Genomic DNA, 27239 nt, shown 5'->3' with positions numbered 1-27239 from the left:
CTAATGGCATGGCCTCTGCCCATTTGGTGAAATAGTCCACAGCCACCACAGCGTATTTCATACCCCCCTTTGCTTTGGGTAGCTCTCCAATGAGATCAATCCCCCACATGGCAAAAGGCCAGGGACTTGTTAATGAGGTAATGGTGGTTGTCGGGATGTTGGAATAGTTGGCAAACCGTTGGCAGCGATCACAGGCCCGAATAAAATTGAAAGCATCTTCCCTCATAGTCACTTTAAATGCTAAGGAACCACCCCCCGAGTGATTGCCACAAATCCCTTCATGCACCTCTCTGAGAATATAATTTCCTTCTTCCCTGTCCACACAACGTAACAGTGGCTGGTTAAATCCTCTCTTATATAGTACCCCGTCATACTCGACATACTTTGCAGCTTGGTACCGAAGACGTCGAGCCTGTAGTTTATCCTCCGGTACAGCCCCTGATTGAATATAGTTATGGATGGGGGTCATCCAGCTTTCTTTTGGGATTTCTTGCATTTGACACACCTCCACCTCTGGGATACTTGGAACTTCCTGGATTCCTAAGGGGATTTGTCCAAGTTGGACGCTTTCCATCTGCGACCCCATCTTGGCCAAAGCGTCCGTATTACTATTCTCTTCTCGTGGCACGCTTTCCAGTCTGGCACTTGAAAATTTTCCCAGTAGGCGTCTTGCACATCTCATATACAGCTCTGTCCGCGGTCCTCGGGCTTGGAATCCTCCGTTGACTTGATTGACAACTAATTCGGAATCACTTCGAACTATCAAATTCACGGCCCCTACCTCCAGAGCTAACTTCAGGCCGTTAATCAAGGCTTCATACTCAGCATCATTGTTGGTAGCATAAAATTTGAGATGAATAGCACTTATCAAGCGGTGCCCCTCCGGAGTGATCAGGATTATCCCGGCACCGGACCCGCTGTTGTTTACGGCCCCGTCCACATGTAATGTCCACCACGGGTGGGGGAGTTCCTGCTTCTTTTCGTCCTGATGACTTTCTTGCGAGGTTGGTTCTGTCGGTACTATGGCCTTATCATCAATTTCTTCATCAAACTCAAGTATGAAATTGGTCAGCGCTTGTCCTTTGATTGCCGTGCGTGGACAATATTCCAAATCGAATTGCCCTAGCTCTATGGCCCATTTTAACATTCTTCTCGATGATTCGGGTTTATGTAGAATTTGCCGGAGCGGATAAGCGGTGCGAACTTCTATTCGGTGAGCCTGAAAATACGGTCTTAGCTTTCATGCCGCAAGAATAAGAGCGTACACTAATTTTTCCATGTTGGTATATCTGGTTTCTGCATCCAACAACCTTTTGCTTATATAGTATACAGGCCACTGGTAGCTTGCTTCTTCCTTTACCAAGACGGCACTGACAGAATATTCTGACACCGCCAAATATAGAATTAATGTTTCTCCGTCTTCTGGCTTGGTCAATATCGGTGGATTTCCCAGTTGTTCTTTGATTTTCAGAAAGGCTTCTTCACAATTAGGGGTCCACAGAAAATCCTTCCCTCTCCCTTTGATTGCTTTGAAGAATTCTTTGTACCTATCCGACGACTTCGACACAAATCGATTCAGGGCCGCAATCCTTCCTGTTAGACTCTGTACCTGTTTGACACTGGTGGGGGATTTCATGTCTAGCAGAGCTTTTATTTTTTCCGGGTTGGCCTCAATCCCCAGGTTATTGACCATGAATCCCAAGAATTTTCCCGATTCTACGCCGAACACGCATTTCTGCGGGTTTAGTTTCATCCTATATTTTCTCAGGATATGGAACATTTCAGTTAAGTCGGTGACGTGGTCTTCCGCCCTATTCGATTTCACGAGCATGTCATCCACATACACTTCCATAGTCTTCCCAATTTGCTTCTTGAACATTTTGTTTACCAACCTTTGGTAAGTGGCACCGGCGTTGATCAGACCAAATGGCATTCCAATATAGCAGTAGAGCCCTCTATCAGTGATGAAAGAGGTGTGCTCCTGATCAGGCTCATTCATAAGGATCTGGTTATACCCGGAATATGCGTCCATGAAGCTGAGCAGGGCATGCCCCGCAGTGGCGTCGACCAACTGATCAATTCTTGGTAGGGGAAAACTATCTTTTGGGCATGCTTTATTTAGGTCGGTGAAGTCCACGCACGTTCTCCATTTGCCGTTGGGCTTTTTTACCAATACCGGATTTGCTAGCCATTCTGGGTAGAAAGATTCTCGAATTAGTCCGACGTCTAGGAGCCTTTCTACTTCCTCTGCTAGGGCTATAGCTCTTTCTCCACTTACGGCCCTTCGTTTTTGTCGAACCCCTTTATGCCTGGGGTCGATATTTAATCGATGGCACATTATTTTTGGATCAATCCCCACCATATCAGAATGGCTCCATGCAAATACATCAAGGTTTTCTAACAGAAATATTGACAGACCTTCCTCTAACCTTGGTGTCAATTGGGACCCTATTCTCAGAACCTTACTCGGGTCTTTTTCATCAACGGGGATCTCGATCGTATCTTCTGCTGGCCCCATCTTTTCCGTCGGCATTGGTATTCGGGGATCCAAGTCAAGGGGATTATAGTTCTCCTGACCTTGTAGAGAGGGTGCATTCCCTTCAGGAGGTGTGCCATGCGCAGTAGAGTTATCAATTTTTTCAGTATATTTTGCGGGCGGGGGTGCTTCTGCAAGAGGAAGGTCGTCACCCTGTTCGAGGCTTTGCAAGACACCGAATCTTCCTTCTAAACGTTCCCCATGGAAATCTGCTTGGACTATGGTATACATCGCCTCTTCTTCTTCTTCTAACATCTCAATTCTGATTGTGTCTTCCAGGTACAACATTGTCGAGGGCAACTCAGAGGGATGTTCTTCTTCTTGCTCAACATAATAGTGGACTCAGATTTCCTCGGTTGGTTGCTCAATGCTTTTCTCTCGATCCACGTCTGGAGTATCATCGGCGTGGGAGTCTTTTCTGAACCCTTTCATTGCTTGCCTGTAGCACTTCCGTGAATCATATTGGGAACCCCTGATACTTCCCACTCCATTTGGCGTTAGAAATTTGATTGTTAGGTGATGGATTGAAGTGATGACTCTCATCTCCCGTAGAAAAGGTCGTCCCAATAACATGTTGTGGGATGATTCCTGATTCAGAACTTTAAATTCGAGCATCTTTGTTACCGATAGTGGGCTTTCCCCTAGTGTGCATGGGAGCCGAATTGACCCCATGACTCTAACTCCTGCACCTGAAAAACCATAGACCCACGAGTCTTCCCCCGACATGTCCTGATCAGGCAGTCCCATCTTCTTGAAGGTGTTGTAATAGAGGATGTTTGCGGAGCTTCCATTGTCCATGAAGGCTCTATGGACATTCTTTGTACCGATTTGGATGGAAATAACCAACGCATCGTTGTGTGGGTGATGTACCCATCGGGCATCTGTTTCTCTGAAAGTGATATCCATGGACTCCCCTTTAAACACTTTGGGTGGCCGGGTTTCCACCCTATGAATATCTGTGAGAGGCCTAAATCGGGCTTCCCTAGCGTATTTTGCCAAGGCTCGGTTGCTGCATTCTATTCCGGGATCTCCCCCGTAGATTGTTTGGATACTGCCATCTCTGATAAATTTATTTTCCTCCGGGGCTCGTCTTTCCTCTTCCCTTGTCCTGTCATCCTTGTGCTTCCTTACTACCTTGACTACCCATTCTCCGAGGTATCCTTCCTTGATAAGCGCTTCGATTTCGTCTTTTAAATGTCGGCACTCGTGCGTGTTATGTCCAGATGATTCATGGTATTCACAATATTTTTTCTTGTCTTTGCTTTTCCATGATGATAAAGCTTCAGGTTTCCTAAATAGCCCTTTATTTCTTTTTACCTCATAGATATGGTCGATAGATGCGACCAAAGGTGTGTACCGGCTTGTCTTGTAGTCATGGTTTGAGGGAGGGCTCCATCCCCTCCTTGTGCTTGTTGTATTTATCCGGTCTGAGCTTCGACTATTCCTTCGGTATCTCGGGCTTGGTGACCTATCCCTCTTCCTTCCTTTGTTTCTTTGACTCGACTGTGAAGTTGGTTGTACATCTGCCAAAGATTGTTCTATAGCTTTAAAGGATTTTGCCAAAGTGAAAACATCTGCGAGAGTGGCCGGATCTTTCCCCTGCAAGTGCTTCCAAAAATCTGAACCAACCCTTAATCCTGCGATCAGGAAACTTTTTAGGGCTTCGTCTGAGGCCCCCCTCATGCTAGTAGACTCGGCGTTGAACCTTTTGAAGTACGATGTTAAACTTTTATTTTCTCTTTGCCTAACATTGGCAAGAGTTGTGACAGAGGGAGCGTATCTCACCGCGGCTTGGAACTTAGTTAAGAACAAATTCTTCATCTGATCCCACGAGGTGATCACTCCTGGCCCGAGCTTTTGAAACCACTGTTGGGCGCTTTCTCTAAAGGTTGCCGCCAAGAGACGACATCGAGCCAAGTCCGGGACTTGGTACACATCCATCTCTATATTAAAACGACCCAGGAATTCCACCGGATCTGAGTTTCCGTGGAAGCGGAGATCGCTGGTAGTGTTGCGATACCCGGCCGGCAATTGCGCATCCCTTACTGCTGCCGAGAATGGGGATGGGATTTCAGCTGTAGCCGCCACCCTGCCTTCGAGATGGTTAAGTAGCCTTTTCAGATCTCCTACATTGAAAGTTCCCACGCCGGGAATGGTCTGCATTTGAGTCTGTGAATCTTGGGGTTGCAATGAAGGTATTTCCACTTGATTCCCCCCAGGAGGGGCTTGCTGCTGGTTTGTATTTTGGGCGTCTTCAGGCATTACAATTATTTCAGGATTTCGTCCCTGATTTCCCCCTTGATTCTCTTCTCCACCTTGGCCGCGGCCTTGAACCGTACCGCGGTCATAGTTTTCTATATTCCTGGGGTCATCATGTTCCACATAGTCATAGCCATCTGCTTGGTTATTCCAGCGGGAATCGAGGTGTCTACGGTAATTGTCACGACGGTATCCGTCTAAATATCTGCCTCGGCCTCCACCTCTTCCCCTCCATTGAGGCCTTCTCCATCGATCGTTTCCATACCCACGTCCATGATCGCGGTGCCGCTCCCGATTTTCCTGGGGATTCGGGGGCACACGCGTTGGATCGCGGTGCCGCTCCCGATTATCCTGGGAATTCAGGGGCACACGTGTTGGATCGCGGTGCCGCTCCCGATTATCCTGGGAATTCAGGGGCACACGCGTTGGATCGCGGTGCCGCTCCCGATTTTCCTGGGAATTCAGGGGCACACGCGTTGTATCATGGGGCGTCACATCTCCGTGATCAGCTTCTCTCTGCCATTCAAGTAACACCATTCTCAAATCGTCATCGCCCAAGCGAATCCCCAAGCGATCTTTCAGAGCTGCGAAGCCTCGTGGTTGATTCTCCGGTATTGATTCTGCCTGCCGGTGTTCCTCGAGACTACGTCCAGAGCGGTGTGGATGGGTGGCTCCCCGGTTATCCGTTTGCAGAATTTCCCGTCCATCAGCATCTTCTTCCACTAGCTCAACGATCGGGGACGTGTCATTAGAATAGTCCAGGCGTCGCGGGGTTATCGGCACTCGCCCTCTTTCAGTGTGGCCATGGCCGGCCGAGACATCCCTGTCTGTCATGGGTGCTTTTCCAGGTGCCTGGGCCGCTCGGCTGTGGCGAAGACCTCTCCTGCCCTTGCGTCGTTCCACGGTGCTTAACCTTGAATCGAAACCATTCAAAGCATCGCCCATGCGATACAGTTGTTCCAACAAGTCAGCGTTGCTGATGAGTACAGGCGGCTGTCCTCCAACGTCCGGTGTGGGACGGTCAGTCATTGGCGGAACGTAGGGTTCATATTCATAGCCATGATCGGAATCTTCTTCAGAATTTCCATCGTAAAAACCTCCATCATGATATTGAGACATCCTTCCTCCCAGATGTAGATCTTGTTAAGCCCCTCCTTCTAGCGCCAATTTGTTGACGGAGGAATTTGGGAACAACAAAACTTGAGGTTAGTAGCCGGAAACAAGATCTGTGATGGCAGTTCTTCGTCGGAAAAGTGAACAGCGACCGGTGGATCCGATGAACAGTATTCGTCGGAAAAGATGAACAGTATTTGGTGGTGGTGATTATTGGGGGCTGAGATTGCTTAGGGTGGTGGCTCCTTTACGCTCTCGCTTCTCCCCCTTTACAATGTGCCTACGTACCCCTATTTATAGGGGATCAAGCCCACGTAGTTCTTGGGGAACAAGAAACCTAATGGGCTTAGATTTCTTATCCCGAGGCCCAATGGGAAACCCACTGGAAACCGTCTTCTACTAGCTTTAGGAATGTCCGCCGATGAGGCCCAACCACAAAGGCCCAAGGCTCGTCCGCGGCTTCGAGACTTCAAGGATAAGGCATCTCCTTGGCCAAGGATAACCCTCCGCTACCAGCTGTTTCTCTAGTCCGTGGACGTAGGTATAGCCGTGGTTCACCCCAAATGTTGGACGCATCCTTGTCCCCCGATAAGGAGCCCCTACCAGATTGCAGGACAAGTGATCCCAAGCTTTTGGGTGCAAAGTGCAGGATACTCCGAAGTCTCCCAACGAGGACACCCGTTGACTACACAGACAGAGCTCCCAAAGCACACACCAGATTTCACCCCACATCCCCAATGAGGACACCCATTGACTACAGGAGGAGGCCTTCAGTCCAGGCATACCCCTGGAGGTCTTTGACCACGGACACCGCCTTTCCTGTAGATATGCTACAGGAAGGAGTTCTTTAACAGAGTACCTGCATCAAATAGGTTAGTAATAACATTCTCCATCTTCCTTGAGTCTTCCAGAGAATCCATATAAGGAGCACATAAAAGTTACATTTATATGTCAAGTAGAAGTTGAGGGCGCGCCCTGACATCTCAGCATGTAGGCGTCGCCCTGTGTCACCAGCCTTTGGTCTCTTCTTATATCATTCTACATCATAGGGCGCGCCTTAAACTATTCATCTTTAGGGCTCGCTCCAATTCTGTCTAAATCAAGCAAGTCTGCCAAAGCAATCATGTCCAAACCACCCGTCCAAACAGTCTTCCTTGCTCAAGGCGCGCCCCTAGGGCTCACTATACAGGTTCCAATTAAGAAAATCCTCTCTTCCTTTCCGACAACTGGACGCGCCTCCTCCACCTGTTGGAGGGCGCGCCTTTAAGGCCTGACACCCATAACCGCCAATCAGTTATTCAAACAACGGGGCGCGTTCTAAGGGCGCACCTTCGTTTTATGGAAAGTTAATCTTATCTTTTCCTTGATTTAAGCGTTTCTCCTTCGATTTTGCTTATTTTATCAATCTTAATCTGAATATTGTTTATACCAATTTTTGGGCATAACAATATCAATCATCATTTTCAACTCTTTATAGATAAAATCTTTATAGATGTGGAAGATATGCCATGTTTAACCCCAAAACAAGTAAGCCTATAATCTAATTAATTTAAACAGAAAAGGACATGTTTAGTTAATTTAGGATCCTTTTAACTTGCATAATGAGTAACTTATACATCAAAAACATTATATATTTTGTACATAATTTTAACCATTTAACATTTGGCACACTTGTTGGGCCCGGAGGCGGCTCTGAAGATTGTTGCAAGTTGTTCTCTTCATCCTGTATCCACCTTATTTCATGTAAAAACATCTGGTTGTCATGAATGAATGGCAAGTAGGAATAGTTGTTTTTAACAGCAACTTCAAAAGTATTTCTGTGCGTTTCGTACAAATAATATAAATTAATAAGATTTTAGTTATTTAAAATATTATAATATAACACAATTTCAACAATACTCTTTATTTTGGTTTCTTATTATTATTATTGTAATTTTAAATTTAAATTCTATTCATATTTTTAAAGAAAAGAGAGAAAAAGGAGTAAGAAATGAAGGGTGTAAAAGGAGAGAAATGAATATTTAATTAATAAAAGTTTAAGCATAGGGCTGTTAACGAACACAGATGTTCGCGAACAAGTTCGAGCTCGGCTTGTTAAGAACTCGTTCGGCTCGGCTTGTTAAGAGCTCATTCGGCTCAGCTAGGCTCGTTAACGAACTCGAACTCGAACAGACAAATGTGTTCGTTAAGCAAAACGAGCTTGAGCCGAATTTGGCGTTTTTCGACTCGAGCTCGCTCGTTAAAACTCTTAAAAATTATAATATATCTTGAATATTTTTAGTCATGAATTATTGTTTCGAATTTTATGAAAAAAAAATTCATCGATCCAAATGTATGGATGTCAAGAAATATATATTTTAGTAATATAAACAAAGTTTCCAAAAATAATAATTTATATTGATAAGTTATTTTCATAATCAAATAACGGTTGACCTGATTTTTTCTGACTCGGCTCGGCTCGGCTCGTTTATGTTCGCGAAAAAACTCGTGTTCGGTTAATTAGTTAACTTAAGCATCCTTATCTTTAAGGAAGCAAAAGAGAATCTTAATTTTTTAGGGAATCGCTATGATGCTATTGGAGTTGCAATTTTCACTAAATCCTTATAAATTTAGGTAAGGATCCTTTACCGGAAGAACCTACTGGAGTTGCTCCAGGTTACCTAACTTGCCTTCCTCGTATAGATACCACTTCCACCCTCATTTTATATGAACCACTTTACTCTTTTGACCTAAATTTATATTCATATTCACTTATTTTTTATATTCATTTTCAGATCAGATCAGTCCCAAATTTTTATATGTCGATCCATATGCATTCGGATTACGGATTGGATATCTGCTCCATTTATATATATTTATTTTTTAACTTAACCTATTACAAAAGTTAATATAAATTGAAAATATACCAAAAATTAAACATACCATTGTAGTGTAGAATATTTAATTATAAAATGGAAAAAAGTTGATGTATCAAAGTGAAACTGTTATGTGGATTGAGATTGGGTACAATATGCGGCTCTGAAAAGTTAAAAGAATCAGGATATATGATATAGAAATGGACTTGACTCTAGAGACAGAACTAAATGAAGTATAGACAACGGGATTTGACTGAGGATAAAAATTCTAAATTAGAAATAATAAAAAATATATTATATATATACATACATACACACATACATATATATATAAATATTATATATACACATAAACACATACATATATATAAATATATTTATATATAAATATATATATATAACCTTATCAGGTTATTAACGGATCAGATTGACCTAAATCCACACCCGCTCCACTAATAATCAAAATTTTCTTATCGGATTGGATCTCAGATCAGATTTTTTATAGGTCGATCCATATCCGTTAAAATGGTCTCTGAATTTTCGCTGGATTGACAGGCCTAATCCCAATAAGAATGAAGCTTCTCTTTATAATATTTATTTAAACTTTTTCCAACCACAAATTTATATAATACACTTACTTTAATTTTTACTATCTCATTTTTGTGACTATATTGAAATCTAGCATAAATTTCTTAAAAAACGTAAAAGTAAGTGACGCGTACCATTGAGGACTGACGGAATATATTATAGATATTCATTGAATTATTTATATTCTTCCTTGCATCTCCATTGAGGGGCCTTATGAGAGAACATGTCAAAGTCATTTCCAATCTCAACGTATTTTCACAACTAGCAGAAAATCTTGTCTAATTCTATATGTTGAATTTTCCACATAACGAAATCAAGAATTCTCAATTTGCTATAATATTATTTCAAAAACTCATTTTTTTTAATAAACATCAAAGCTCAAGAATAGATTACTTGTAATCTTTAATATTCGTACTACTTTCTCTATAAAGTATACCACGCACTTAGAACAAATGCTTTCTGCACTCTGTTTGTACTTATGATTGACTTCTCTTTCATCATTTTACTTTGTTTTAACTTCTAAACTTTTTCGAGCTTACTTTCATTGTCGTCCAAACCCACTTCTCCTCCTCAAAACTGAATATTGTTAATCTAAAAGTCTAATATTCAAGTGGTCTAAGTATAGTTGATATAATTGACGTTGTTATGCCAGACTTTACATTAAATTATTTATATTCGGAAGAGAATGTCTTGGATAGAATCAACAATATTGGTTTATCAAACACTTCTAGACCTTTAATTCCTCTTCCGATCTGGCCTTTTTAGTGATCATTTAGAAAAGAAATAGTTCATATCTTATAAACTAAAAATCACAACTGTGACCAGAAAGAAATAGTTTGATTACAGTGTAAACCATGTATGAAGTGCAACGCACAATTTCTAACCCCGCGTCTTTTTTCTCCATTTCTGTTATCCTATTGCGTACCAAAACCTCAACACGCGCGCACACACATATTTTTATCATAATACACCGGATCTTGTTTTCGTGTTACACTCTGATGATTATTTCAATCAAAATATTTTAACAAACTATTATTGTAATAAAGCTTTCAACTTTTCTTTATTAATTTGTCATCATTATACCCTCCTTCATCATCATACCCTCCTTCAATTTAGCTATGGCATTGTTTGCGGTACACATTTGTAATCCCATTCATTCGCCACAATCAACTATGTATTGGCACCCTCCAACCCCATAAATCCAGTACAGCCACTTATCTAATAACTGAGATTTTAAAATACTCAGTCAACATTGATAGTACATATAGCGCCTAGAAGGACCAGGTCCGTACTCCCAGATCCATTTAATCTCGCACACAACTAGTCCATGGCAGCACAACCTTATAAAGTCCCAGCACGTGAGGCACATGCCCAAGCGCGTGATAGGGACAACTGTCATTCATTAATCATGAGCACAATCAGGGCACATTCCAGGAGATCCTTAGAACATTCCTTAACCACTCCCATCCTTACATGTGTAAGGCATCCACCTCATCCGGGCGTCCTCCGCTCCTAGAACCAACGACTACGATTCAAAGGTACCAACCCCAAAGCCCTATCATTGGGCTATAAATGGCCCAAGAAGATAAGGTTTTGGGCATTTTTATCACTCTCTCACACTCATATACACACACAGCCACTTTGCATTCCTATCTATCTCCATCTTCCCCAAAAGCGAGTTCTTGCTCTCACACCGGAGGCGCCACGGGACCCAAACCTCCCTTTCGGTGTTATTTTATAGGAACCCCACGACAGCTACACCTCCACAGCGGCGAAGGACCCATGCACGACGTCGAATGAGGGGCTCTCCATTCTTGGGTCTCGGTGCCCCTTGATTCACCTTCATCAGCAAGCTCTCTAAAGAATACATTTCTTTAACTTGTAAGAACCCAAGCAACCAAACTCTCTCATAAATATGAATGTTATTTATTTAAGCCACGTTTCGGTGTGCCCGTTATTTTAGGCCACATTTGTTTGAGCCTCATTTTATTTATTTACGCCACGTTTGTGTGAGCTTTGTTTTGGTCATTATTTACATATTGACTTTGTGTTCTAAGACCCATATACACTTATTCTACCATATTGTTAACTAGTCCCATAAAATTGTTTGAACTAGTCCCAGAAAGTTGTTTGTTATTATTTTGGATAGTTTTTCCAATTTTCAAAAAGAAACCTTAGATCGATATTGTTAGTTGAAAATTTTTGTTAGTTGTTGTTGGTAATCTTGAGACAATGGCAAGAGCAGAAAAATATACTTCTGGGAGACCCTCTGTTAGTACCTCAGGTCCAAGCCACTCTCAAGCTCAAGACCCGGGAGCTGACCGAGAAATACTCCAGGAGCAACCATTACAACACACTCCCATTCTGGAGATAGTGGTTAATCCCCGGGACGCCAGGAGCCTCATTGAGCTGAACCAATACAAATACACTAATGTCTCAGTGGCTGAGGAACATATGGCCAACCTCACCAGTAACGAGCTAGTATAAGCAATCAGACTCTATAGGAAAGAGCAAGCCCGGATCCAGGAAGAAGTCGAACTAGAGGAGGAACCGGAGGAGTCCGGGGACTGCCAACAATCTAAGAGATCTGTTGTTAGGAATATGTTGTGTACTTGATGATAACCTAAATAAAACACTTAGTTAAGTGATTTTTATAGCTTTCAACAAATGATCATTTTCAACATCCGTTGAAAGAGTAGCTTATGTAACAATAACACTAGTAGCACATTTCTGCATACTTGGATAGCTTAGTGAAATAGATGTTATAGATTGTCTAAGTTATGTTAACAAATAGATTGATATGCAAGATAGGATAGTTAATTATAAATATAAGATGCCTTGTAATCTTGTGTAAATGAAGTAGACCTAATTATCAAGAAGACAGTCTCAACAGATGATTTACAAAGCTCCAACGGATGATCAACATAAGTCTCGACGGATGATCAACCTAAGTTTCAACGGTTGATCAGAACAAAGTTCCAACGGATGTTCAAATTCAAAAGAGCAGTTAATAGTGACTTGACAGTCACATGTGTTGGATAGATGCAAATGGAATGTGGCAGCCTGTTTGAATATTTTAGAGAACAAAGAAGCATTTCCATTTCCATGCTAAACAGATGACATTCAAAGATGCTGGAAAGAGAAGTGTAGGAGCATGAAGTTAGAGTAGATATAGTTTATCTTATTATCTTGTCTTATTATTATGTAACTTGGTGATATATAAACCAAGGCTAGCAAGTTGAAGAATTAAGTGATTCAATCCAAGTTAGCAAGAAAAACCAGAGAAATAGATAAAGCAAAATTTGTAAAGAATTTCTCTGTAGTTCTTGTACTTCAACTTGTAAGCAGCTGTGAACAATTCTATTACACAGGGTTCTCTACTTAATATATATCTCTGGTGGAAAAGTTCAATCCACCAGGAACTTTTTAAATACTTGTATTTAATTGCTTTATGGTTTAATTTCTGTTACACTCTCATTCCGCACCATTGTAAATCAAACGCAGTTATTTATTTGTAGAAGAATCATTCTTAAAAATTCAAAAAGAAGCCATAATTACATTCAACCCCCCTTCTAGAATTCTTGTTTAGATTATTTGGGAATAACAATTGGTATCAGAGAAAACTCTTGAAGAACAAAGAGTTTAAAGATCACAACAACTAACAAGATAAACAGAAAAGATGTTGGAGTAAAAATTCCATTTCTGGACAAAGACAATAATCACCATTGGAAGATGAAGATGCACCTGCATCTCCTATCTCAATATGAAGCATATGTGAACTGTATTGAGAAAGGTCCACATGTCCCAATGAGAGCTACTACAGGAAATGAAGTGTTGATGGAGGAATTTGGTAACAATAAAATTTGAGGTTCGTAGCCGGAAACAAGATCTGTGACGGTGGTTCTTTGTCGGAAATGTGAACAGTAATCGATGGATTCGATGAACAGTATTCGTCAGAAAAGATGAACAGTGTCTGGTGGTGGTGATTATTGGGGGCTGAGATTGCTTAGGGTTAGTAGTGGCTCCTTAGGCTCTCGCTTCTCCCCCTTACAATTTGCCTACGTATCCCTATTTATAGGGAATCAAGCCCACGTAGTTCTTGGGGAACAAAAACCTAACGGGCTTAGATTTCTTATCCCGAGGCCCAGTAGGAAACCCACTGGAAACCGTCTTCTACTAGCTTTAGGAATGTCCGCCGATGAGGCCCAACCACAAAGGCCCAAGACTCGTCCGCGGCTTCGAGACTTCACGGATAAGGCATCTCCCTGGCCAAGGATAACCCTCCGCTACCAGCTGTTTCTCTAGTCCGCGGACGCAGGTATAGCCGTGGTTCACCCCAAATGTTGGACGCATTCTTGTCCCCCGATAAGGAGCCCCTACCAGATTGAAAGACAAGTGATCCCAAGCTTTTGGGTGCAAAGTGCAGGATACTCCAAAGTCTCCCAACGAGGACACCCGTTGACTACAGAGATAGAGCTCCCAAAGCACACACCAGATTTCACCCCACATCCCCAATGAGGACACCCATTGACTACAGGAGGAGGCCTTCAGTCCAGGCATACCCCTGGAGGTCTCTGACCACGGACACCGCCTTCCCTGTAGATGTGCTACAGGAAGGCGTTCTTCAATAGAGTACCTGCATCAAATACGTTAGTCATAAATAACTCCATCTTCCTTGAGCCTTTCACGGAATCCGTCCAAGCAGCCATGTCTGGAACCTGTCCAAAACCATTTCCCACATAGGGTGCGCCCTATGCTCTTTCCAGAGCACATTGAAGGTCCTTTACATCATGAGGACGTGCCTCCTTTCCTGAGGGGAGGGCACGCCTTCTCTATTGTCCAAGCGTTCATTGATTGTTCTTCCCCAAGTGTCCAAGCAGTCCATCAAGCAGCATGTTCAAGTCAAGTTCTGTGCCAGACTGAGAGTGAGGGTGCGCCCAAGTGTTTCTCTTGGCGTGACCCTGGTCATCAATCCTTTGATTTCTCTTATTAAGAGGGTGCGCCCTAACTTGTCCAAAGGTAAAGGCTTTGGCTCGCGCCAACCTGTCCAAGGGCTTTGACTCGCGCCAACCTGTCTGAGGGCTTTACCTCGTGCCAACCCGTCTAAGGGTTTGGCCTCGTGCCAACCCAGCCACGAAAACTCATTTTCTTGGCCGATCTTCCTTGGTCGTCCGTCCTTGGCCGTCCGCCCTTGGCTGTCCGCCCTTGGCTGTCCGCGAAAACCCGTTCTCTTGGCGTTCACCCAAATTGAATTATGACGACCCGGATTTGACCCGGATATCTTCCGTACCATATTTTGGCTATAACAACTACCCCCCAAATTCTATATGCCATTGGAATTGGGATGGGAATTTTTAACATTCTTGGCAAAAAATTTGTATGCATCATTCTCTTAATAAGGCACATCTACCTCGACAAGGTAACGTCCTTGGAAGGCGCGTCTTCTGTAAGAGAAACATCTAACTCAAAAAGGGTATTCACCCTTGGAGGGGGATTCTTTTGTATGAGGTGTCTTATCTCGACAAGCATCTTCGGAGGGCGCGTCCTCTATAAGAGGAGCATCAACCTCGACAAGGTTTCCATCCTTGGAGGGCGCATCCTCTGTAAGAGGAGCATCTACCTCAACAAGGGTCTTCGTCCTTGGAGGGAGCTTCCTCTGTAAGAGGAGCATCTCCCTCGACAAGGGTCTTCATCCTTGGAGGGCGCTTCCTCTGTAAGAGGAGCATCTACCTCGACAAGGTCTTTTATAAAACATTCAAGTTATAAAATTTTGCAACATATCTCCAAGGTAGATGCTTTGGAAGGATTCTAGAAACCTTATCAAAATACAGGGGATGTAAAAATCATCTCATGAAGAAACATTTCTCAACGAAGCATTTCTCTCAGAGAATTTTCCTTGAAGTTGTACGTCTTCATGAGTTTTGACATTGCGCTAGACTTGGATGTTTCCCTGTCTTGTGAAAAACCCATATATCTTTCACCCGTAATATTACGCGACACCATGGAAATAATAACAGGTTCCTTACCCCCAAGGGTGCGCCAAAATAGAATACCTTAATCAATCCCTTGGCTCCTTGCTGCTTGAACTTATTTCGAAATATTTTCATAACCTTGGCATTGTTCTCCCTCGAATATATATTTTTCACCTTCACATAGTGATCTTTCTTTTGCTTTGATTTTTGTTGGCTACTTCTATGACAAATCACAATATGCATCCTATATTAGTTGGGTATGGATTCGTAGCATCATAACATTCTTTTTATTCACTTCGTAATCAGATTATATGCCTGCACAATTTAAATTATATTATTTTTCTATGGGCGCGCCTTCATTGTACGCATATGTAAACATTCTAGTTGTCGGTTGCTTGGCTTTACTCGCTATTTTTGATTATAAACATATGACATAACATTGACGCTCGATGCCTTGACATTATTGTTCCATGCAGCTTGGATCTGGCTCTTTTAAATTGAACAGGGCGTGTCCTCTGTTTTTACCAAAGGAGAGGAAAGTCACTTCGAGTATTGATAACATAATCCCACATATTCCCTTCGATGCATATCATTATTTATTTATTATATCGGTCATTAATTCTTTTCACTGTGCCCACCTGCATGTTTCTTCCATTGATATGTTTTATATTTTTCTTCATCCTTCTCTGCAACACACACGAACCCTATCCACAACACAAGTCCACATATTCTCCTTATTTTTATATACCATCGAGCACGATCTTCATTACTGCCCATGCAAGTAATCAGACGACATGCAACAATAATTCTTCATTTTATTCATGCGGTTCTCGCCGTATTTTGTCATCACAATTTGTTGGCTAGAGCTGTTCACGAACCGAGCCGTTCGCGAACAAGCTCGAGCTCGGCTCGTTAAGGGCTCGGTTCGGCTCGGCTCGTTAAGGGCTCGAGCTCGAGCTCGAGCTCGAACACAAAAATGTGTTCGTTAAGAAAACGAGCTCGAGCCGAGCTTTTGGCATGTTCGGCTCGAGCTCGGCTCGAGCTCGGCTCGGCTCGGTTCGGCTCGAGCTCGGCTCGGCTCGGCTCGAAAATTTTTTTTTTAAAAAAATATTATTTTTTATATATTTAATTATTATGAATTTGATTCAGATTTTTTATAAATATTTTTAAATTATTGAACTATATGAATGTCAAAATATATATTTTAGTAATTTGAAAAAATTCAGATATTAAAATTTAATTTTTTAATTTGATATTTTAATAATTAACAAGTGATTTGACTACTACTTGTAACTAGTATTTATTTCCTGATCGGTGTTTCGATATTTTGAAATTATTTAAAAATTATTCAACCGTACGGATGTCAAGATCTATATATTTAAGTGATATAATAAAAAATTTAGAAAAAATAAATATATTTGGTTTGCTATTTTAACAGTTAACTAGTAGTTTGACAAGTATTTCTCCCATATTAATGTTTCGATTTTTTAAAAAATATTTATGAATGATCCAACCGTACGGATGTTAATATCTATATGTTAGTAATATGACAAAAATTTTAGAAAAAAAAATGTATTTGGTTTGTTATTTTAACAGTCAACCGGTGTTTTGACCTTTACTTGTAACTAGTGCTTAGTCTCATATTAATGTTTTAATTTTTAAAAAATATTTATGAATGATCCAACCGTACGAATGTTAATATCTATATATTTTAGTGACATGACAAAAGTTTTAGAAAAAAATAAATGTATTTGGTTTGTTATTTTAACAGTCAACTTGTGTTTTGACTTTTACTTGTAACTAGTGCTTAGTCTCATATTAATGTTTTATTTTTTTAAAAATATTTATGAATGATCCAACCGTACGGATGTTAATATCTATATATTTTAGTGACATGATAAAAATTTTAGAAAAAAATAAATTTATTTTGTTTGTTATTTTGACAATCAACTACTTGTTTGAACAGTACTTAGAACTAGTGTTTAGTCTCATATTAATGTTTCAATTTTTTAAAAAATATTTATGAATGATCCAACCGTACGGATGTTAATATCTATATATTTTAGTGACATGATAAAAATTTTAGAAAAAAATAAATTTATTTTGTTTGTTATTTTGACAATCAACCACTTGTTTGAACAATACTTGTAACTAGTGTTTAGTCTCGTATTCATGTTTTGATTTTTTTTAAAATATTTATAGATGATCCAACCGTACGGATGTTAAGATCTATATATTTTAGTGATATGACAAACAATTTAGAAAAAAATAAATGTATTTGATTTGTTATTTTAACAGTCAACCAGTGTTTTGACTTGTACTTGTAATTAGTGTTTAGTATCGTATTAATGTTTCGATTTTTTTAAAAATATTTATGAATGATCCAACCGTACGGATGTTAAGATCAATATATTTTAGTGATATGACAAAATTTTTATAAAAAAATAAAAGTATTTGGTTTGTTATTTTAACAGTCAACCGGTGTTTTGACCAGAATTTTTTAATTCAGCTCGGCTCGGCTCGGCTCGGCTCGGCTCGACTCGGCTCGTTTTGATGGAGAAAGCTCGTGTTCGGCTCGTGTTCGGCTCGGTTCGACTCGACTCGATTTTGTTCGATAAAAGCTCGTGTTCGGCTCGTTCGTTAACGAGCTCGAGCTCGAACAAAGATTTTTGTTCGTTAAGAAAGCTCGGCTCGGCTCGGCTCGTCAGAAAAAAAATTAAAGCTCGGCTCGGTTCGATCAAAACTCGGCTCGGCTCGGTTCGTGAACAGCCTTATTGTTGGCACATTTTTCGCTTATTTTAGAGCGCGCCCTCGTCTTATCAAACCGCGCCAGAAAATAGCCATCGTGTACGGATGCAACATCACCACCTTATTATTAATGTACTGTAGCTCTACAAGAATGACAACTCCTTTTAATTGTCAATAAAACATACTTTTCTTTTGCTTGAGGCTGCATGTACCATGCCCCATAGTAAATGTAGTCTATGGCTATAGAAGCTTCTTCTTCCCTTATATTCAAGGGCACTAACTAACATTATGTTAGAATATTTGGGTTGGTAAATCCAACTCCACCACTTGTCTTCTTTTATAACATCCCGTTTAATTAATAATATTTTAGGTTGATTCTCCTTCCCTTGATCCATAACATGCATGTGCTAAACCATGTAGACGACATATAATATTAATCTGTGTATATAAAATTTTAATTAGTTGGGCGCGTCCCTTTGCAGCACCAACCTCGCTCTCGTCTTTTTGTCTTCTATTTGTACCAGCTTAAGTTTGTCTTTAATTCTTATGCAAACCAGTATACATGTGATGTCAAGTATTTTCTTAATGGTATACTTGAGCGCTATAATATTAGAATTTCTTTATCATATAGAGGGGCTCTCACAGGAACATCATAGTACCTCGTCTTTGCACCATAGTTTGGTAAAGAGGCACACTCTAATGTCACTGGAGCCGAACCTGTGAAAGTTGGATAATTGATTCACACAATCACAAGAAATGTAAACACTACTGAATATACAGAAGCAAAATCTATGAAGATTTCTTTACTGACATCCAAAATAACCTGTATTTACAGGTGAGGTATAATGGAACTGTACAAAAAGTATATATAACTTACAATGCCAGACTCTGGGCAGGAGATTCTGTTATCCAGCTAAGCAACTACTGGTTTCACTATTTTGACTAAGTAATAGAAAATAAAGAAGGGATAAACTAGTGGCTAGCTAAGTTACAGCTCCATCACCCCCCTCAAGTTGGAGGGTGAAGAATTTAACCCCAACTTGGAAAGAATGCTGTGATTGTGAACACCAGGGAGAGGCTTTGTAAAGACATCGGCCAATTGATGCAAAGTGGGAGTATAAGAAAGAGATATGAGGCCAGAAGCTAATTTTTTACGAACAAAATGACAGTCCAGTTCAATATGCTTTGTTCGTTCGTGAAAAACCGGATTCTTAGCTATGTAGATAGCCGCTTGGTTATCACATTTGACAGAAATAGGAACAATATTAGGAACCTGCAAATCAGATAACAAACGAGACAACCAAGCAAGTTCAGCAGTGACCCTGCGAATGGATCGATATTCAGCCTCTGTAGATGATAAAGAAACAGTATGTTATTTCTTTGATTTCCAAGAAATGAGGCTACCTCCTAGTAAAACAACATAACCACTAACAGACTTGCGTGTATGTGGACAGGCTGCCCAATCAGCATCACAGTAGGCTTCGATATGATAAGAAGGTCTGGAATTAAACAAGATACCTTGAGAAGGATTGCCTTTAAGATACCGTAAGACATGAATCGCAGCATCCCAGTGAGGCTGTCTAGGGGAGGCCATGAACTGACTTAAGTGTTGAACACAAAAGGAGAGGTCAGGTCTAGTATTGGTGAGATAATTGAGCTTACCAACAAGTTTTCTATAGGAAGATGGATCTGAGAACAGAGAACCAGAGTCATGAGTGAGTTTAACGGACAAATCAAGAGGACTGATAACAGAAGAAACATCCAAGCAGTCAAACTCAGCAATTAAATCCATAGCAAATTTTCTTTGAGATAAAATGACACCATCAGGAACCTGTTGAAATTCGAGGCCCAAAAAATAATGGAGATTCCCCAAATCCTTGATCTTGAACTTAGAATCCAAACATTGTTTTATAGAATATATCTCATCTATATCATCACCAACAACTAGGATATCATCGACATAAACAGCAAGAAAAACTACCAGAGACCCCTGTTTCTTGTAGAAAAGAGAATGATCATTCTGAGAACAACTGTATCCATTAGAAAGTAGAAAAACACTCAATTTCTTGTGCCATTCTCTAGAAGCCTGTTTCAAGCCATAGAGCGATTTAATTAATTTGCAGACTAGAGTAAGATCATAAAGATGAAGGCAGGAGGAGGCTTCATGTACACATCCTCGTGAAGATATCCATGAAGGAAAATATTGTTAACATCCAATTGAGACATATGCCAGCCTTTCTTAACAGCTACAGCGACCAAGGTTCGAACAGTTGTCATTTTGACAACCGGAGAAAATGTTTCAGTATAATCTACCCCTTCTTTTTGAGTAAATCATTTGACTACAAGACGAGCTTTGTAACGTTCTATAGAACCATCAGCATGGTGTTTGATTTTGAATACCCATTTGCAAGAAATAGCTTTCTTACCTGGTGGAAGTGGAACAAGAGACCAAGTGTTATTTGCTTCCAGAGCAGAAAACTCAGCAGCAATGGCATTCTGCCATTCAGGATATTGTGAAGCCTCATCATATGTCCGGGGTTCAGGAATTGGATTAAAAGGAGTTGTAACGTTACAACAAAAAGTAGATGATGATGGATTTGGAGATGTGGTGCAGAGAGAGGTAAGTGTACAAGAACAAAAACTAGGTGTGCAAGTGACATGATTAGTGAAATGTATGTAGTCTTGTAAATAAGAAGGAGGTTTGTGAGGTCTGGAAGATTTTCTGATAAGTGGGATAACATCAGGTGTATCAGTGACCGGAGAATCAGGAGGAGTGAAAGATGACTGTGTATCAGTGGGAGAAAAATTAGGTGTAGTGGTGGTATGAGAATTAGGTACAGTTTGTTGATTTTATTGAGAATAAACAGGGAAAGAATCATGATCAGGCATAGGAGTAGGAATAAAATGGGAGACGGTAGATTTGACATAAGGAAAGATTTTCCCATAAAATATAGCATCCCTAGAAATTTGTATAGAAAAATTCTCCAAACTGAGAAATTTGTATGCCTTTTTACCAAAAGGATAACCTAAGAAAACACAGGGGATGGCTCTTGCAGAGAACTTATCTCTGTGTACTTTAGGTGTGCAGATATATGCTAGACAGCCAAATGGTCTTAAATTTGTGTAAGAAGGTACATCATTGAAAAACATTTCATATGGAGACACACCACCTAAGAGTTTTGAAGGAAATCTATTTATAAGATGTGTAGCAGTGAGTACACATTCACCCCAGTACTTGATGGGAAGGTTAGATTGAAAAAGAAGAGCCTGGAAGTTTCAAGAAGATGTTTATGCTTTCTCTCCACAACACCATTTTGTTGTGGAGTATAAGCGCAAGAAGTTTGATGATGTATACCTTTGGAGAGAAAGAATGAAGAAGCTTCTTGACTAAAACCTAACTCTAAAGCATTGTTAGATCTAATGGAACAGATGTTTTCGTGAAATTGATTCTCAACCAAAGCAATAAAGTGTTTAAGAAAAGTAAAAGCATTGCTTTTACTGCTCAAGAGATGTGTCCATGTCACTCTAGTGTAGTCATCAACAATAGTTAAAAAATACTTGTAATGATTATAAGTAGACACCTTATAGGGTCCCCATATGTCTATGTGTATTAATTCAAACTTCCTTTTTGTGTGAATTATACTGTGAGGAAAAGGAAGTCTGTGTTGCCTAGATTTAGAACAAACATCACAGAAAAACTGATCATTTACATTCACAGTACATATAGAAAGAGTTTTGAGCTTATTCATTGGCAAATGACCAAGTCTACGATGCCATAAGAGTGCATCAACATTACAAGAAGAAACAGAATTAATAGAGTTTACAATATGAGACTTTGAATTACAACTAGAGTTGTTTGAAGATGGAAGAGTAGATATTGCAGAAGTTGTTGAGACTTTGGAAGGAAGAATGTAAAGCCCTCTCTGAGAATTACCAATTTCCAGTGGCTTCCTCAGAGAACAGCCCTGCATATAGCAAACGCTATCAGAAAAGCTGACACTACAATTCAAATGCTTAGTAAGTCTGCTAACAGATAACAGGTTGAATTTGAAAGAGGGGACGTATAGTACTTTCTCCAGAACAACATTATCTATTAAAGGCACTTGTCCAGTAAAGAAAATATTGACATTTTGACCATTAGGTAAGGAGACAATGATAGGGTGAACAAGTTTAGTTATATGTGAGAATAAACTAAGTTGTGAACACATGTGGTCACTAGCACCACTGTCAATAATCCAATTGACGCTAGAATTACTAGTGGAAGAAGAAGTTGAAGATAGGATATTACCAGCAAAATTGGCAGCAGAAGGAGTATCATCCATTTGCACTGATTTAAGCATGTTGATCAGTTGTGAGCATAACTCAGGCGACAAATTAGAATTACCAGAATTTGCTGGTACTGCAGGTACGGAGGAATTGTTAACAATCTGACTTGGAGCTGCATTTTCTGAGGTGTTACTAGCATCAACATTAGCAACAATCCTGTTAGACTTGGTAAATTTAAAATCAGGAGGGAAACCATGGATTTTATAGCATTTATCAATTGTATGACCAGTTTTCTTGCAATAGTTGCAATGCAGAGAAGATTTCTTAGGATCAAAACCAGTCCTCTTCGGGAATTGTCCTGCAGTTGAAGGTGATCTAGTGAACCTTGAGGTATTAGCATTTAGAGAAGCCGAGTCAGACATGAAATGTCCACTTGAATGAATTTCTCTTTGAGATTCCTCTTGGAGCAAAAGACAGTAGACTTGGCTAATTGAAGGCAGAGGAGACTTCATGAGAATTGAACCCCTCATCATTGCATAAGAATCATTTAATCCCATTAAAAACTGAATTACTCTCTGATCTTGCTGAAATTTTGACATTTTATGTGAAGCTCCACACTTACAGCCACAAGTACAGGTAGGAATTAGACCTAGAGCATCAATGTCATCCCAAAGCATTTTAATCTTGGTGAAGAAATCAGCTATATTATTATTGCCCTGGGAAATTTCATTCAGCTCCTTTTGAAGGCCAAAGAGTTGAGCACCACTAGAAACTCCGTATCTCTCTTCAAGTTCAAGCCAGATCTGATGAGCAGAATTGCAGTAAATCACACTTCTTCCTAGAGTTTTGGAAAGAGCTCCAAGAATCCATGATATAACCATATCGTTACATCTTTGCCAGCTTTTATGAGAATTAGAACCGATCTCAGGACAAGTTAGAGAACCGTCTACAAAACCGAGTTTGTTACGCGCTGAAAGAGCGATGATCATAGACCTTTTCCAATTACTAAAACCTGATCCATCAAAAGGATCGTTGACTAGTTTCATGCCTGGATTATCAGATGAGTGTAGATGCAATGGATTGTCCTGTTCTAACGATGAATTTGATACTGTATAATGACAATGAGAAGAAGTGGAACGATCTTGATTCTCATTATTACTAGTTTCTGCCATTTCTGATCGAGCGATTAAAGTAGCGAACGAATTGATTACAGAAAACCAAAAAATATAAGATAGTCTGAGATATAGTGAGAGAGATTTCGAGAAAGAGATTGATATGTAGAATCAATATGAAGAGACAAATCAGTCAAAACGAAACATAGATCTTGTATACAAAGTTCAATCTAAACGAAATATCGATAACGATGGTAATAAGATGCGGAATTGTTGTTAATAGATCAAAAATACCAAAAGATGAAGAGAATTAACCGTTGAGATATGTAGACTGATCGGAACTTGATCGGAAAGTAGAAATTGCCGATGTGTTTTCAGTGCATACGAGGTGTTTGATGAAATTCATCGTGATTGCATAACTATCTGCTCTGATACCATGTGAAAGTTGGATAATTGATTCACACAATCACAAGAAATGTAAACACTACTGAATATACAGAAGCAAAATCTATGAAGATTTCTTTACTGACATCCAAAACAATGTGTATTTACAGGTGAGGTATAATGGAACTGTACAAAAAGTATATATAACTTACAATGCCACACTCTGGGCAGGAGATTCTGTTATCGAGCTAAGCAACTACTGGTTTCACTATTTTGACTAAGTAATAGAAAATAAAGAAGGGATAAACTAGTGGCTAGCTAAGTTACAGCTCCATCAGAACCTCTGTATAATTTTCTTTCTTCTCGAAGCCAATAATGAATTGTCAAGATTTTCTCACCTGCGCTTTAGCCTTAGCCTCAGCCTCAGCCTCAGCCTCCTTCAAGATGCTACTTCAGATCTTCTCTTTTGCTTTGTACTTATATCCTTCCTTCAATCCATAACACTCCGTTTTTTCTTTAACAAGGGCACACCGTCTATATAGATTTTTTTTATATAAGATGACAACCAATTCTTTCCATGATCATGAATGCAACCAGTTGATTTTTTCTGTGCTCTTTCTGAAAGACTTAAAATGTGACATGCATGAGTGTTACTATGTAAACACATGCAAAATTTTTACCTTCACGTGAGGTGTGTTCTTTTGTTTACTTGTTCTTTACTCTTGACTCGGTTACCGGATCATTTTCCGTACAAATCCTTTTTTACCTGTGATGACAATAGGGCGCGCCCTTTCTTTACAATTTTCATACTAATATATTTTTTTATATAAAAAAAAGCTAGCTAACATAATGCAGGTCGCATCTTGTTGCATCTTTCCATCCGTTTCTTAACTTTTTCTATCCAAATCAGCTCCTGCAATCAGAATCTAAACAAAATGCCTTTGAAATAAATATATCGTCCTTAGATTCATTTTTCTGTGATCAAAGGCGCGCCTTATTTTGAAAACAGGAACTCGTAAGGTTCAATCAACACTACCTGCCACAAACGCGTCTAATACTTTTGATTTAATATTAATATTTTCTCTTGGGAGCTCCATCGTTTAATCCTTGAAGCTTATAAAGCATTCCGTATAGATCATTTTTTTATCGTCAGGAAATCCCTCATGCTTCAACTCCCTTATATAACTTTAATGACTCAATTGTAGATATGTTCATTTACACATTACAATTTTAATTCTTATTTGTTTTATTCATGCTAGGGTCCCGCCACATTAACTTCCCATATGTAGATATATGTACACAATCACGTATACACATAAAAGCTCAGCACCTCTTTTTATTGTTGCAAAACAATTATTGCGGGCCCCTTCTTTAATGGTCAACACCATTAAATTATCCTCCTAATCCATTTGTTCATTTCCTCCCGCAAAATGAAATGACAATCTTCTGTCATTTTGTAGCATCTTCACGTGGACCCTGCAACTTTACTACCACATTTCATCCTCTATTATTTTTACTCTTATCAAATAACTAGTGCATGCTCTTTGCAATTTTAAAACCAGATATCATAGTACTCTTTCCTTGTCCAGCCAATTATTTTCACATATTTTGAAGGCGCCTTTGAGGCATATTACCATGCCATTTCTTCATTTATATATCTGAAGGGCACATGTTTTTTTTTCTTTTAACGAAATATGTAACTTTTGATCAGGAAGTCAGGGGTCATGCTTAAATTTTATGCTTTTCTCCTAGGGCGCGCCTTATTCCATTAGAAGGCGCGTCTTTCTTCATGTACCTAATTTCCCAAACTTTAGCCTGAGAGTCCCGAACCTCCACTTATCTTTACAACCAGAATTGACGTATATATATTTATGAGAAAACTGGACCTGAGGTTCTCTACCTGAGGTTATGAGATTTTACAGTGTAATATTTTAAGGAAAAATTTGTAAATATAAACACGATCCCTGTATTTATAAAAATACCCCTATGCTACACTTGTTTTCTTTTAACCTCAGGCATGTCTCCTGAGATCATCGACCTCAGGGCCAGTGTAGCCATCTTGTCTTTGATCCAGTGTTTTCTTCCTATCTCCATCACCGCAATTGCTTCTTATGTATTCAATTGACCCAACTTATTTCCTTTGCTTTGTTTGGTCTTTACAATTTGTCACTGGCATATTTATAACAGGATGCGTCCAAATATACTACTTTTTCATCCTTCTATCATTGGTGCTTTGCTTAACTTATCGATAAGTGTCTGAGCTCTACAGGCGCGCTACTACGGAGAACGCGCCTTGTAACATACGATTGCATGTATGTTTTGTACTTGAGTTCACTCTCCCCTATAATATGTGATGGTGCAACATGAATTGGCTTATACTATTGATTTTTGAGTAGTACAGGCTACGTATGTATATATATTTTTCTCTTGGCATGCATTATCAAAGTTGAACCACCATTGATATACACCTAATAATATTTTTAAGATGGCTATATAGATGACATAATTCAGCATTCTTGTATTGCTCCCGTACATGCCACACTTTTTTTTCTTCTTCACAGTAAATAATTATTGAACCCATTTTCTTTAAAGGCGCGTCCTAGTTGTGTGTAATAAAGTATGAGCTCCGCAATGACAATATTTAATGTTTTCATGCACCAAGTTCTATTTTTCATAAAAAAGATACGCCTTATGACTTCATTCCCATGTCCACGCAGGTGACTAATAACCTTTTACTTCAGCATTAATCACCATGAAATACTATTATACTTGAAAGGAGTGAACCTTACATTTTTGTTCTCTTCTTTCCATATATATATGTATGTTGCACGCAATATATATTTACTCTTCTGCTTAATGTTTATGTTGTCGCGGGTCTGGGGCATTCTCCTCATTCTGAGGGTGCACCTTATGTCTTTCTCGTATAGTACTATGAGAAGCCACGAGAATTATAAGAGGAATTCTACCTCTAGGGCGCGTCTCCCCGCATCCCTCTCGGTGGATTTCGATGATCAAACTTACACGATATTCTCTTTCATAATTCTAATCACGTCTTCCAACTATGTCCCTTGGAGGAGCTCGCTCGTGTCCGCGGTTCCACTCCCATGATTCCTTTAGGAATTAAGGGGCACACGTGTAAGATCACGGGGCTTCTCCTCTTCGCCGAGAAAATGATGACGGAGTTTGAGTAGTTGTAGTGACATTTTCTCCTTTCTAAGTGTGGGGGTTATTTCTTCAAATCATCTTCGTTGAAAATTTTAGTTCAAGGAATATTTTGGATATCAGACTGCTATCCTGGGCTCGAGGTTATGGTTGAGCCGTCTAATCACCCCCGAGGATGGAAGCCGATAATTCGTCCAAGTGTTTGTCCACACTTCTCCCTGTGGCAAAATTGATTGGTTTTGAT

The 27239-nt window shown here is 39.9% G+C and overlaps 1 protein-coding gene across 1 annotated transcript; it reads right to left on the bottom strand.

Annotated features, from left to right (window-relative positions):
* Positions 1 to 21899: 21899 nt before the first annotated feature.
* On the bottom strand, positions 21900 to 24329 carry LOC141679087 (uncharacterized). Its single transcript, XM_074485572.1, has 2 exons — positions 22360 to 24329; positions 21900 to 22036 (listed from the first exon to the last, which is right to left on the bottom strand). Exons 1-2 carry the CDS (start codon positions 23507 to 23509, stop codon positions 22002 to 22004), a joined length of 1185 nt encoding a protein of 394 aa, XP_074341673.1. The 5' UTR covers positions 23510 to 24329; the 3' UTR covers positions 21900 to 22001.
* Positions 24330 to 27239: the final 2910 nt, after the last annotated feature.

This window comes from Apium graveolens, chromosome 8, assembly GCF_009905375.1.
Source record: "Apium graveolens cultivar Ventura chromosome 8, ASM990537v1, whole genome shotgun sequence".
In the NCBI taxonomy this organism is placed as follows: Eukaryota; Viridiplantae; Streptophyta; class Magnoliopsida; order Apiales; family Apiaceae; genus Apium; species Apium graveolens.
This window is presented reverse-complemented; position numbering and strand designations above follow the sequence as displayed.